The 14708-nt window shown below is 59.6% G+C and overlaps 1 protein-coding gene across 1 annotated transcript in view; it reads left to right on the forward strand.

Annotated features, from left to right (window-relative positions):
• Positions 1 to 14708, forward strand: part of PDPK1 (3-phosphoinositide dependent protein kinase 1) — a 29275-nt gene that overhangs the window by 6249 nt on the left and 8318 nt on the right. The window contains exons 2-4 of the mRNA XM_056135232.1: positions 11720 to 11980; positions 12886 to 12928; positions 13106 to 13243. Of these exons, the coding sequence (XP_055991207.1) occupies positions 11720 to 11980; positions 12886 to 12928; positions 13106 to 13243 (442 nt within the window). The remainder of the gene's footprint in view (positions 1 to 11719; positions 11981 to 12885; positions 12929 to 13105; positions 13244 to 14708) is intronic.

Consider the following 14708-nt stretch of genomic DNA (forward strand, 5'->3'; position numbering starts at 1 on the left):
CCCGCTGTGCTATCGCTCCAGTCCCCAAGTCTTTAATTTTTTAAATTTTTTTGAGTTAATTTTTTTTTCTTTTTGGATCACACCTGGCGATGCACAGGGGTTACTCCTGGCTCTGCACTCAGGAGTTACTCCTGGCGGTGCTCAGGGGACCATATGGGATGCTGGGAATCGAACCTGGGTCGGCCACGTGCAAGGCAAACGCCCTACCCGCTGTGCTATCTCTCCAGCCCCGAGTTAAAAATTTTTTAGTCTAGAGGCCGGAGCGATAGCACAGTGGGTAGAACATTTGCCTTGCATGCAGCCAACCCAGGTTCAATCCCCAGCATCCTGTATGGTCCCCCGAACAGGGCCAGGAGTAACTCCTGAGTGCAGAGGCAGGAGTAACCCCTGAGCATTGCTGGGCGTGACCCAAAAAGAAAAAAATTAATCTAAAGAATTTTGAACTTATTACAAAGTTATAAGTTGATTAAATTCAAAAGCTATTAGTAAGTTAGTGAAGATTAATAGTTGAGTTTCAGGCTTATATATTTTAACACTAATACCACCACTATGTTCCATCTCCACTCCCAACCCTGCTCCATCCCCTGCATGTCAACCTGACAGGCACTTTACAAAGCCAGTGGTTGCAGCTTAGTAGATCTTTAATCTTTTAAAAGTTTTTCAAACTTTTTGTTTTGGGGAGGGGGGTCACACCCAGCAATGCTCAGGGGTTACTCTTGGCTCTGCACTCAGGAATTACTCCTGGCAGTGCTGGGGGGGTCCTATTGTAATGTAATTGTAATTGTAATTGTAATGTCAGGGATTGAACCCGGGTTGGCCACGTGCAAGGCAAATGCCCTCCCTGCTGTGCTATTGCTCTGGCCCCTAAACTTTTACTTTCTGTCTTTCTCTCAAGTCTGTTCTTTTCTTTTTTTTCTTTTTTGATTTTGGGTCACACCAGCGATGCTCAGGGGGTACTCCTGGCTCTACAATCAGAAATTACTCTTGGCGGTGTTCAGGAGACCATATGGCCATAAGGGGTGCCAGGGATCGAACTTGGGCCAGCCGCGTGCCAGGCAAACACCCTCATCTCTGTGCTGTGTCTCCGGCCCCCCCAAGATTGTTATTTCCTTTCAGCCCCATGTTCCACTGAGCATGGATCCTGGGGCCGGCATTTAGAGAGTCCGAGTATTCTTCAGAGCTGTTTGCTTTATGCATTCAAGGTCACCTTCGGGCAAACGTGTGTTTTCCTCTTCATGGACCACATGTAATGGTGCTGGGGCTACTGCAGGCGGTGCCAGAGATGGACCCCTGGGGTCCCACCCATCAGCCCGGCGTCCCCCAGCTCCTCGCATCTCAGGCAGGCTCTTCCCGAGCTAGCTGAATATGTGTAGCTGACCTGTGGCAGGGAGACTGCCAGGAGATGCTGCGCCCCTCCGTGCCCCGGTGGCTGGGGGCCGTAGGAGTGGCCTCTGCTCTCCGTGCTGTGTGGATGTGGGTGCATCGTTACCAGCGGAGGCACTGCCCGTCAAGGCCTGGCCACGGGGCAGAGCCCACGGGCCCCCATGAACCTGCCCCCTCGGTGCGCCGGGCCCCGCTGCGCCGGCCGTGGCCCTGGGTGCCGTTTGTGAGCTGTTGCTGTTGGCCGCCATCTGCTTGGTCGTGGGAGGGGCACTGGATGGTGCCTCCTGGCCTTTGTGCCAGCGTTGCTGGGTCTCTTTTAGCTGTTTTCTCTCAGGTGGAGCTTAATGGGGTGAGTTTGGATGGGTTTTTTGTCTTTCGTTTTTTTGAGTAAGAAGTTTATTTGGGAGGGAAGGAGAGGGTGAAGATACTGTTCCAGAGAGAACACGGGCTTCTCCGAAATAGAAAAGGCGGGTACACGTCCCAGCGTGGTATGCAGACCCTGCCCCAGAGCAGAGAAATGCACCCTTGAGGAAGGCCACGTCCGGCAGATGTGGACAAGTGTGCCCTGCGCGCCGACATCTCGAGATGGGAGTGGAGTGGCAGTGCCATGGGGAGGGTGTTCGCCTTGCCTGCAGCTCACGCGAGCTCGAACCCCAACACACCATATGGCTCCCTGAGCAAGTCTGGGTGTGGCTCCAAACCAAACCAAAATGAAAGGGAATGCAGGCATGAGCAAGGAAGCTTGGTGCTGTGGAACTGTCTTTGCCTGCCGGCCTGGCCTGTGGGCTGTTTCTCGGGGATCCACTGTCTCCAAGGACAGGCACTTCCGGACCAGGGGTTCAGCTTCCCCAGCCGAGACAGACGGTCCCTCTAGTCTACCTTCCCGAGACTAGCAGAGGCCAGGCCGTTGGGAGGTTGACATCGAGGGCAGGGCCAAGGCCCGGCCCTCAAGAAAGCGTCTTGTTTGGGTGGGTGGGTGGGTTGGTTGGTTGGTTGGGGGCCACCCCTTGCTGGTGTGCAGGAACTTCCGGCTCCATGCCCGGAGCTGCTTCTGGCAGTGCTGGTGACTGTGTGAGCGCGCTGCCAGGACCACGCCACGCCTTCTGCATGCCAGGCCTGCCCTGTGCCCAGGAAGGCCCTGCTGGTCGTTCTCTCTCCGAGCACACTGTCTTCAGGTTGAGGGGAGCTGCCCGGCCCACCCCAGCACTCAGGCTCCATGCCCCAGCTGGGGCTGCTCCCAGCCAGAAACTCCTTGTTCCTGAGCTGCTGATAAGGGGCCCAGCGGGGGGCACGGGGCACTTTCCAGTGGTGCCCGTCTCAGGTGACAGGCGCTGTGGGTAGGGCCGGGCTAGCTCCTCCCCTGTGGGCGGGCGGGTGAAGCTCCTGCCAGTCAGTCACTAGGCATCACTCCTGACACTGCGGTCCCGGTCCCGTTTCTCAGTGATGGGGTGCAGGAGACAGAATCCAGGCCGGGCGGGTGTCGTTCACTGGGGGCTCTCAAGCGGGTTGATCCTGGGGGCAAGGGCAGGGCCCCAGGTTCAACCCCCAGAACAGCAGAGGCCCCCAGAGCACTTCCAGGTGTGCTCCCCAAACAAAATCCAGTGGGCCGCAGCGGGAGGATTGGGTTCGGGCACTGGCTTGGTGTGTGGCCAGTTCCTGTCCAGTGCCGCATAAGGGGACCTGTGCGATGGCGGCCGCGTGCACGGCAGGTGCTCTCCGCTGCCGCTCTAGGTGCGGCCTGGGTTGAGTTCCAAAGAGGAGATCTGGTTTTAAGCGCCATGTCATCTCTGATTCTAGAAGCTGTTCCTTGGCTCTAGCGGTGCAGAGGGCCAGAGCCTGTTGACACTGAGTTGTGGACTGAGGTGGCTCGTGTGCGTTCTCGAGCTGCTCCAAAGCAACGTGACTGGGAGGTGCAGTGCAGCGTGTGAACTGACCCGCCGCTGTGACGTAGCTGCTGCCTTGGGCTTCGGCATGGACTGAAAAGCAGAGTCGTGCTTCTGCCAGGTCCCCGCTGGCGCTGGTTCTTTGTCCCATTCATCCCAAAGATACTGGGGTATGCTTCTCACCGGCACTCTCCTCGGAACGCAGGCGCCGGCACCACGGCGACTCCTCAGAGCCAGTGCGCTGATGAGCTTGGACGACAGTTCAGAAGGTCTGTGGGGGGCTGGGGTGAGGCATGTGTGAGCCCTGTTCTGTGGGACCCCTTTCCCGGGAGGGGCAGGCCCTCCACGCCTCCCCGGGGACCACTGCAGTTTCTGCTGGCGCTGCCCAGGGCATCTGTCCTTGGCAAATGATCACGGAGCCCCACCAGGAGATTCTTTCCTGCCCCTCGAGGGCACCTTCGTTGCCCTTGAATCTGACTGGCTGCTCACGGAGCTTTGCCGCGATTCACTCGCCCTTCTGTGGGAGCACTCGGGCCCCTGCTTCCTGGCCGCGCATCTGGGTGGGACACCACCACCATGGACACTGACTGAAGCTGGTGGTGCTGGGAGTTGACCCTGGTCCTCTCTGGGCAGAGGCTGTTCTTAGCCCTCTGGGACTCTGACTAACTCTCGTGATTAGTTTCATGTTTAACTCAGCTGCATTCTGCACAGAGAGATTTTGGATGGGGGGGCCGCTGGAGTGTTGCTGGGGGCACTGGGCGATGCTCTTCACGCCAGCTGGCTTCCTGTGCGGGGGAATCCGCCGGGTCCCCGGCAGATACTGCCACTGCCCACTGGGAGGGACTTGCATAGAGCGTTGAGGTGGCTTCACTCAGTGCCGGGTGTGTGGCACTGGGCAGGAGACTTGGTCTCAGTGATCCCGTCTGTAACACTGGCTCGCCATGGTCCTTACCCCAAGAGGTGCTTTGAGGACTAACCCTGAAAATTCATGTCCAGTGGGGGCCGGAGCGATAGTCCAGCTGGGAGGGCATTTGCCGTGTGGTCCCTACAGCACCGCCAGGAGTAATCCCCGAGCATCTCTGGGTGTGGCCCAAACACCAAAAATAAAATACACATCATATGCCTAGAAGTGTGTAGTAAGCGGCAAATGCTGAATGAACGTTCCTTTGACCTTGGTGGTCTGGGCCTCCACAGCAGTGCTGGCAGCCTCCAGACATCAAACGCGCAGCGTTTGCTTTCCGGTGCCTCATGCCAGCTGCCAGCCCGGTGCTGCTTCCGAGGGGGAGGAAGCTGGTGTGTCTTCGCTTCTAAGCTTCACTTTATTAGGGGAAGGGGTGGCCACATCTGGCGGTGCTGAGGGCTCACTCTCGCCTCTGTGCCCGGATCTCTCCTGGCCGACCTTGGGAGACCGTAGGGGATGCTGGGGATGACCCTGGCACAATCACATGCAAGTGCCCTGCCTGCTGTACTGTCCCTCTGAGCCCCTTAAGCATTCATTTTGGGCTGGAGCGATAGCACAGCGGGTGGGGTGTTTGCCTTGCACGCGGCCAACCCAGGTTCCATTCCCAGCATCCCGTATGGTCCCTTGAGCACCACCAGGAGTGATTCCTGAGTGTAGGGCCAGGAGTAACCCCTGTGCAATGCTGGATGTGACCCAAAAAGAAAAAAAAAGCCTTCATTTTAAAATTGCAGAGCGATAATAAGGGGGTCAGGCTTTTGCCGACACTGCTTGTCCTCAGCAGCCACAGAAGTAACCCCTGAGCTTCACCAGGTGTGACTAGGACCCCCCCTTCCCTCTCCCAAAGCTTGCACCCAGGGGTGTATGTAGTTTGGTGGAGATCTGAAGAGTGAACATAAAGCAAACTGCCCATCGCTCTTAGAAGCGGTCTCGGAAGCCCCCGTGGCCCACCCAGAGACCCCTGCTCTGTTTCCGTCCTTGGGGGTGTTTGTCTGTGAGTGTGTGTGTGAGAACATGCGAGGGGTGTGTATGGGGGGGTGTTGTGTGTGTGTGAGGGTGTGCATATGAGGAGTGGGGGTGTGCATGTGAGAGTGTGTGCATGTGAGGGGGTTGTGCATCTGAGGGTGTGTGGGTGTGTGTGAGGGGGTGTGGTTGGGTGTGAGGGTGTATGTGTGTGGGGGGTGTGAGAGAGCTTGTGAGGATGTGTGTGTGAGGGGATGTGAGTATGCGTGTGAAGGTGGTGTGTGAGTGAGGGGTGTGTGTGAGAGCATGTGAGGGTATTTGTGTGAGAGAAGGCGTGTGAGGGTGCGTGCATGTGAGGATGTGTGAGTGAGGGGGTGTGTGTTGGGTGTGTGTGGAGGGGTGTGGGAGACAGTGCTGGGGGATGTGTGAGGAGGTATGTGGGAAGAGCAGGTGAGGGGGTGTACGTATGAGTGCGTGTGAGGGGGTGTGTGTGAGGGGATGTGAGTGTAGGGGGGTGTGAGGGGATGTGGGAGAGGGAGCGTGTATGTGTGAGTGTGGGGATGGAGTGTGAAAGGGGATGTGCATGTGGGTGTGGGAGAGCGTGTGGGGGGTGGGCGTGTGGGGAGCTTGTGGTGGGGTGCGCGTGTAGGGGGGTGAGGGTGTGCGGGGGTGGGCCTGTGTGGTGGGGGCCCGGCTAGGCCGCGTCGTGCTGTGCAGAGGCGTGTGGCAGCGCTTCCCTAGTGTGTGTGTGGTGGCAGACCCGATGACGGCAGCAGCGAGGCTTCCCAGCCTGTCAGCAGTGGAGGCCGGCCGCTTCTTCCTCCCCACCCCTCCCCGTCGGCCTCTTGTCTCCTGGGCTGAGGTGCCACAGCCCGTGTGCCCCTGGGCCGGGTTTGCCCCCCTGGGTGCTTCCGCGGCTCCCGTGGGAGGGGGTGTGGCTGGACGCTCTTGGTGCCCTGCCTCGCCGGGGTCTCTGTGCTCAGCCTAACTTTGGCACTTTCTTGGGGTGAGAAGAGTCTCTTTGCCAGCGACCCCGCTGACCTGAGGGCCGTGCCTTCGGGGGACTAGCTGTTTGGTTCTGGGGGTCTTCTTGTGAGGACTGTGGGGTCCAGAGCTTGGGTTGCTCCGCAGCAGCAGCCCGGGATGCCGCTCGGCATTGGGGTCTGCAGTCCTGGGGAGACCGGATGGAGCGGGGCCTTCCCAGCTGCTGTGTGGAGTGAGAATGAGGAGTGAGCCCTGAGCATCTGTCTTGCCCACCTCTGACGCCCCGAGTCCACTCCGTCCCTCCCTCGGGGCTGGCGTAGTGCTGCCCTTTGCTGGCTCACTCTGGGCTGGGGACTCCTCCTCCGTGCTCCCCATGGTTCTGTCCACAGAAGGAACGGGGACTCACTCTTGCCATAACAGTCTCAAAAGACTAGAGCAGAGCCCAGGGTTGTCCTGTGCCCCGACGAACCCTGCTGGCTGTCCTGTCGTACTTCCTCCTCTGGTGCCAGGGAACCAGGTAACACTGGGGGCAGCTGTAGAAATGGGTTCAGTATCCAGACGGGGTGTGAGGTTGTGGGAGGGTCGTGCCAGGAGGTGGACGTCCGTTCCCTTCGTCCCTAGGTTCATTTCCCAAACAGTGGTTACGGGTCAGCAGTTTTCAATGTTGCTTACGGGAGTTTTTGTTTTTTGTGTTTGGGTCCCATCCAGCGACTCGGGGATTAATCCGGGCAGAATTCGGAGACCCTACGGGGCGCCAGGGATTGAACCCGGGTCGGCCTCATGCAAGGCCAGCATCTTCCCGCTGTCGTGTTTCTCCGGCTTGCTTGCGGGCCGTTTTGACGGCCTCTTCTCCGAGGTTTGCAGATGACCGAGCGGTGTGCTGTGCGGGTTGGGCCGCCGTGTCTGGTGGATCTCCCCTTAATTTTCCCTTCGGATTTTCTTCTTTTGGGGAGCAGTGGTGCTTCAAGGAGCTGGCGGCTGGGGGTGGTCTCACGTGCTCGCTTCCTGCCCTTCCCTCCCTCCTCGCCCCAGAGTCTTCTCTGGGAGCCGGTTACTGCCCTCAGCTGCCAGCAGATGGAGATGAATCTCAGGTCTCTTCACTGTGGCCCTGGAGTTGAACAAGCAAGGCAGGAGCTCTCCCCAAGGCCTTCAGGAACACCTCAGGGTCATCCAGGTTGTGCTGGCCCCTGCCAGAGACCCTCCAGGCCGCGTCCTCATGCGGACAGGAGCAGGACCAGGACCAGACCTTGGTGGGGTGGGGGCGTGAGGAACCCCCTTTCCCAGAGACTCAGGGTGAGGGCAGGTGCCCTGGCCATGCTGTGGGGAGCAGCAGCCTTGGCTGGGTCTTGTCCTCCTGCTGGGCCCCATGGAGTGACAGCTGCTCGCTGCTGTTTTGTGCACTGGGCTGCCGCTGGCCCCGCTCGGGCCACTGACGGTGCCCAAGGGACCATAGGCTTGCTGGCCAGGACTCGGGGTCGCCACACGAAGGCAGGTGACGTACCTCTGGCTCCCGCGGGCCCCTCAAGAATAGCACTCCTGGCTGCATTTAAGATGGGATGGGTGACTGCCTGGGGCCTCAGGACTGCAGACTCAGAGAGTCTGCACATTCCAAAGTACTCCTGTTCCCCGATTTTGGGTCACCAAGTGGGTGTCTAGCTGGCGGGGCTGAGCTGGCACAGAGTGAGTCAGCCTCGGGCCCCGGATCTCCGGTGCTTGGGCTGGCTGCCTTCACACCCCAAGGCTGGCGCTGGCGACTGGAAGCAGCATTTGGGGGCCCAGTCCTTCACGGGCAGTTGGACCTCAGCTCCGTTTCCCTGCCCGCCCCACCCCCGCCATGGCCACAGTGCTCCAGAGGAGCCAGGAGTGAGCCTAGAAAGGTAGTTTTAGGGTCCCTAAGGTCTATGCCTGGCCCCCAGGGGTTCCGTCCTGTGGGGGAGGACATTCAGAGCCTGCCTCACAGCGTGGTGTTTTGGGGTTACCATGCCCCACAGGAGTGTGGGCGTACCAAGGGCCCGGCTCACCTGTGTTCTAGCTATTCTGCCATGAGGGGTCAGGCACTGTGATGCTGAGGAGGCCCTGCTGGCTTCCTCAGGGCCGTGGTGTCTGCGGACAGCTTGTGGGACCACCCTGACCCGGGGCCAGAATTCTCCCCACAACGCTGTGGATCTCGGAATGCCCTGGATTTCTGCCTGTCTCCTGAGCTGGAAACACTGCAGAAGCGAAAGGTGGCACAGAGATGGCCGAGTGGTCCCCCTGCAGCTGAGCTGGGCCTGGACCTTCAGGGCGCCGCCCTCAACCGTGGTCGCCACACACTTCTCGGGTGGCACCTCACAGCATTCAGCTGGCCCACCCCTGTGATGCTGTTCGTAGTGCTGTGGGGCCGGGCTGTAGGACAGGGCACCTCTACATGACTGCCAGGTGTGATCCTGCCAAGAATTAGCCAGAAAAAGGTATCAGGTGGATTTACCACCTTCCAAAACTGACTAAGGCAGGGCTGGAGAGAGCGCAGGAGGGAAGTGCCCAGCGCCTGCCCCGGCTCTGCTCGGGGGGACCCTTGGCGTTGCCTGGGGAGCAAAACCAGGCTGCTGCATGCCGAGCAAGCGCCTGCCTCTGTACTTTTCCTCTTGCTCCTGGACACCGCATTTTGGCTCCAGAGAAGAGGGTCGCATAGCTCGTGGTGTGGGTGGCGACGGATGCACACACTTGACCTGCCCACCGCCAGGCCGGTCCCCGGACCCTGCTCCTTGCCTCTTCTTCCCCCTCGTCCCCCCACAGACCTTTTCATTAGGGTCTGCCCCACTTTGGTGCCTGCGTTCCCTTGCCCTGGTTCTCTGTCCCGCAGGTCGCAAGCTCATTCAGTGTCTGACCTTCCTTTGGCTTCCTTCCCTAAACGTGACCCTCCCAGTTCCATCCGCGCTGTGGCAGATTGCATGAAGCATTCCTGCAGCTGCGTTGTCTTCGTTGTGTCTGGCTGCACCCCGGGAGCCCATCTGCTGGTGGACCCCGGGCTGCTGGCGCGCAAACGTCCTTCCACAGGAGGATTTTGTGTCTTGGGGCTTGATGCCGAGAAGCGCAGTGCAGGGTCCTGCAGAAGCTTGGAGCTTCTGACTCGCCTGGGCGCCCTGGCCCTCCTGCCTTCCCTGTTTGAGTGGAGAGACCGCCTCTCCCAGGTTGCTCACAGCACGTCTGGCATTTCCCTCCGGGTTCTCGTGGTGTCCACTGCCTGGCAGCCTTCTTGTACCTCTTCGGACTCATGACTTCCCCGTCTCCACTGACTACACGGCGCGGTGATGCTGCTCTCCATGGAGTGTCTGTAGGGCCTCTGACAGCCATGTGTCTTCCCTGTGTGCTGGGGCACAGGGTCAGACTTTGCACTTCCCAGACTGGTGCCAGGCATTCCCCTGCCTCAGGGACGGGGAATGAGCACAGTTGGGGCAGACCTGACCGCTCTGAATTCACCTCCTGGGCTCTGGCAGCAGTTTTCTGCGGCAAGCAGACTTTGGCTTCAGAGCCAGGAAAGAACCTCCTTCCCGCTTCAGCTGGGCCTCTGATCCTTTTTGCAGCATCCACCTCAGCTGTGGGCAGTATTTCTACACATTTGTCTTTGCTGTCACCTTCCTGTGTCTCCTTGGCAGGTGTTCAGCCATCACTTTCTTGACAAATGACCAGGTTACTTTCCAAAAACATTTTGAGAGGGGCTGGAGCAATAGCACAGTGCGTAGGGTTTTTGCCTTACGGCCAACCCAGGTTCGAGTTCCAGCATCCCATATGGTTCCCTGAGCACTGCCAGGAGTAATTCCTGAGTTCATGAGCCAGGAGTAACCCCTGTGCATAGCCGGGTGTGACCCAGAAAGCAAAAAAAAGCAAAAAAAAAATTTTTTTTTTTTTTTTTGAGAGCAACCGGGTCAGCAGTGTGAGTGTCCATGCTCTGGATGGTCTTGGCATTAGTGGGCATCTGTATATCTCTGGGGCATGCATATCTCTGTGTTTTGGGTGCCTGCCCTTTGTCCATTTGTTGGTAAAAGTCTTGATTCGAATACGTTTCTTTTGCAAGTCACACCCAGCAGTGTTCAGGGCTTACACCTGGCTCTGTGCTCAGGGATCACTCCTGGAGGGTTCGGGAGACCATATGGGGTGCCAGGGATTGAACCTGGGTCAAGCACGTACAAAGCGAGTGCCTGCACCCAATCTGAAATCTGAAACTCACTGGCTCGAGTGTGCTTGCAATGCGGGACGGCTGCAGTCCTGTTTCTCAGAGGCCAGGCAGCTCTGCTGTCTAAGCTTGCCTCTGTGGCACTCACGGCGTGTCGGTGCTTCTGATCCCCTTGTTCACGGGTCCCCTGAGTGCGCGTGGGCCCGGGACCTGATGGCCTGGCGCTGTGGTGCTGCTTGGCCCGGTGGTGCCAGGTTAGACTTGGGGTTCTCCCCTTGGCACCACCTCTCTGGGAGGCGATTCCTTTTCGTGCTGAACAGTGTGCCATTAGCCCGGTGTCACTTGGCCTGCCGCTTCATGTCCTTCAGCCAGTGTGACAATGCTGTGACCGTTTGTGCGCACACGTCATAGGGGTGTGTGGTTCTGGCGTCTCGGCCTCTGCACCCTGTGCTTTCCCGCCCTTGGTGTCGAGCCTCAAGCGAGAGGGCGCAGTGGGACGAAGAGGGTTGGGGACCACTGGATGTATCTTACTTTGTGACGGGGAGCTCAGGGCATACTCCTGCTCAAGGACCACTCCTGGCAGGTTTCGGGGGGTGGGGGAGAGCCATGTGTATGCCAGGGACTGAACCTGGATCAGTCACACAGTGCAGGGCAAGCAGCTGTCGGCTGGACCCTGGCTCTTGCCCCAAGAAGTCTGATTTGTGCTTTTCATTTGTTTGGGGGCCACACCCGGCGGTGCTCGGGTTATTCCTGGCTCTGCACTTAGGAATCCCCCCTGGTGATGCAGAGTTACCCCTGGTTCTGCACTCAGGAATCACCCCTGGCGGTGCTCAGAGGACCATATGGAATGCTGGGAATCGAACCCGGCTTGGCCACGTGCAAGGCAAACGTCCTACCCGCTGTGCTATTGCTCCAGCCCCAGGCCTGCTTCTGTCTCCATGGCAAGCAGGGCTCCTTCCCATGGCCACTGCGTGTGTGCTCTGGGGAAATCTTCTCCAGCCAGCTTGTTGGTCTGCGCCCAGCTGAGTCTCCTCCCGACTGCAGACTCCTCCGGTGTGGAGGGGTGAGGGGTGACGGCTTCAGGAGGGAGCCTGGTCCTGGAGTCCTTGGCATAGGGGTTGGCCATAGAGATGCAGAACTTGGGTAGTGATGGGAGGACCCAGTGTGAGGGACGTGTGTCGGGAACTCATGCTGTTGCTAGAGGCGGGAGCAGATGGTGACCCACACGACACGACTGTCAATGTCCACTCAGGCGAACACTAGTCACCGCTGTCTGTCCTGATTGGAGCCGGGGATTCACACTCGGGCCCATGGCCACTCTGATGGCCCCAGGAACCTGCGGAGGAGGACACATCACTACCCTGCTCTCATGCCCTCTTCCTCTGTACCCGCCAGTATGACGCCGTTCCCATCCAGCCCAGCGTGGTGCTATGTTCCTGCCCATCCCCATCAATGGTGAGGACCCACGCGGACTCCAGCACGGCCCCTGGCGTTCCCAGTGGCGGTAGCAGGCAGGGTCCCGCCATGGACGGCACTGCCACCGAGTCCCGGCCAAGTGCCAGCTCGCTGCAACACGCCGCACAGCCACCGCCGCGGAAGAAACGGCCTGAGGACTTCAAGTTTGGGAAGATTTTGGGAGAAGGCTCTTTCTCCACTGTGAGTACCTCTCAGGCTGTCCCGCAAGTGGCTGGTTGGTCGTCGGAAGCTTTCAGAGGGGCTCTGTGTCTTCCACTGAACAAAACGTACTGAGGAAGACGTGAGGGGAGAGGGAGGCGTGTTCAGAGGAGAGCGGGCCCGAGAGCGAGCCTTCCTATGCTTGGAGACACAGAGCCAGACTCGGGGCGCTGCCCAGTCGCCAGCCACTTGGCCCTGTATCCCGGCTGCCCACTTGTCCAGAAGCTATCTGTGCCTTAGACTGGAAGTGTCAGTATCTCTTCAGGGTTTGGAGCAAACTCTGAACTGTTTCACTATTTCTGTGCTATTATTTAAAAATAGAATATCCTAGGTTTTGGGGAGGGGGAGGGAGTTTGAGTCCCACCCCATGTGCTCGGCCTTATCTGGTCCCTGTGGTGGTCCAGGGCTCGCGCTCTCCGGCCCCGGGATTGCACACGCCACGTGGGTTGGAGCTGACGCCCAGACAGAACAGGACTAACTGCTGAGGCACTCGGGCCAGTCTTTCTGAGGTCTGGCTCGGGACCATATGTGTGCTGGGGGTTGACCCCAGGTCTGCCGTGCCAGCCCTCTACCCCTTGAGCTGTCACTGCGACCCCCGAAGGCAATTTCTAGCAGAACCCAGCAGAGAGGGGCTCTGAGCTGTCGCACCCCCCTGTGGTGAGACGGCTCTTTGGATGCAGGATTCTCCCTGCACCTTGGTCAGGAACCTTCTGGAAACAGCTGGGGACACAGTGTTTGCTGCTAGCCCTGAGAACAGGCCTGTCTGGCCCCCAACATTCAGCACCCTGGGGCCCTGACTCCCAGAGACAAGGTGTCTGGTGGGCAGCAGTGGGACCGTTGGCCCGGCTGTCGTCTGGCTTCTCTTCCACTTTGTCTTCCCCACCCAGGTCGTCCTGGCCCGAGAACTGGCAACCTCCAGAGAATATGCTAGTAAGTATTGCCATTTGCTGCGAGCTGGGGAGCTGCCGGGTGCCGGTGGCTTCTGTGCCGGTGGGTAGGGAGCGGTGGGTGTGTCTGTGACAAACCTGGATTTGTCCCAGTCGGCTTTGGTTCATTGCGGCTCTAGTGCGTTTGATTCCAACTGGGGTGACTCACTTGTCTCTCAAGTTAAAATCCTAGAGAAGCGGCACATTATCAAGGAGAACAAGGTCCCATACGTGACCCGAGAGAGAGACGTGATGTCGCGCCTGGATCACCCCTTCTTTGTGAAGCTCTACTTCACGTTTCAGGATGACGAGAAGCTGTGTATCCTTTGGCCAGCCGGGGCCTGGCCCGGGCTTCCCTCCTGCCGTCCCTCCCTTGAAAGCGAAGGCCAGCTTCTCGGAGTGGCGCTGGGCCTGCCGAGCGCAGGTAGCTGAGGGCCAGGAGCCCGTGTCTGTTGGTGATGGCTGCTGGACAGAGCAGGACAGGGGAGTAAGGGTGACCTTGGGCTGCTGCCTGCCCTGTGGCCTGGGCTCCACATCAGTTCCAGGTGTCCCCTCTCCACTCCGCGGCGTCTGCTTAGGGCTCTGCCGGCCGCTTATCTGGCTGTTTCTCCAGTGGAGATGCCTCCGGGGGCTCGTGGCTCCTCCCTCCCCGGCCCTCGACCCCTGTCTCCGACGGCTCTGGCCTTCTTTGCTGCACACACTCGGCTCACCCGACTCTGTCCTTCCTGTGGGCCTTCTCTGGCCCCAGGCCTCGGTGCAGCGGCAGGGGGTGCTGAAGCCTCCCACCTCCCTGTCCCCCGGGGCTAAGCTGGCCCTGGCCCACTGAAGCAGGAAGCTGACAGGTTGGGGGGGCTCATGTTTGCCTGTTCTCTCCGCAGAGCTGTGGAGTCACGGGGTGGAGGGGCTTGAAGCCTTTGTCCCCGGTGTCTCTCGCTCTCCACCATTAGGACACTTCCTGGGCTCATGGAGACTGCACGCGCATGGGTGCTCGCCGGAGGGCTGGGGTCCAAGCTGCCTCCCCTGGGACCCCTCGGTGACCCTTGGGCGGTGAGAGTGGGGCCTCTGGTACATCCCCTCCTCAGTAGCGCCAGGTGGGGCAGAGCCTGGGCGAGCAGGCGGGAAGAGACAGGAATAGCCTCGACTCAGCCCCTCCTGAAGGGGAGAGCCGAGTTCCACAGGGTTTTGGGTTGCTCTGCCAGCCTGGGACCCCAGTTTGCTCTTCACCCTCTTGGGACTGGCTTCCCCACCAAAGTGCCAGCTGGGGCCAACCTAGTTCGCGGTACTGTTCCTGCGGCCTGGATCGCACGTGGGCTCCCTGGAAATCCCTGCTCGGGGTCACTCAGCTGCTTCCTCCCTGCCCCGGGGGCATTGGGGGGGTGGCACGGTGTGTCACCGGGAGAGTCTGGAGCCTGGCACCACGGTCCCCAGCATCTGTGGTGCTGACCTGGTGGCCACGCGCAGCCCACCAGCATCGGTGTCTGGCAGGAAACAGGAACTGGGAACCGGCTGATAAGGGGAACAGCCGGAAGGGGGGGGGGGCTGGGGCCCAGCTCCTCACTGCATAGGCTCCAGCCCAGAGGCGGGAGAGGAGTGGGGGGGGCACGGGCCCCACCAAAGTCTGCAGCTGGTCGTGGTGCCTGGCTGAGACCCTTCACCTTCCTGGAGAGGAGGCTGGCGTCAGATCGGGCCTCTGTGGTCCCCATCCTCAAGGGTGCCGGAGCATCTTGGCTCCCAGAAGCCCTGCATCTCTAGGTGCCGAGCTTGGGGGATTCCCGGGTGACTGC

The sequence above is a fragment of the Sorex fumeus genome, unplaced genomic scaffold (genome assembly GCF_029834395.1).
Source record: "Sorex fumeus unplaced genomic scaffold, SorFum_2.1 ptg000110l, whole genome shotgun sequence".
NCBI classification, from domain to species: Eukaryota; Metazoa; Chordata; class Mammalia; order Eulipotyphla; family Soricidae; genus Sorex; species Sorex fumeus.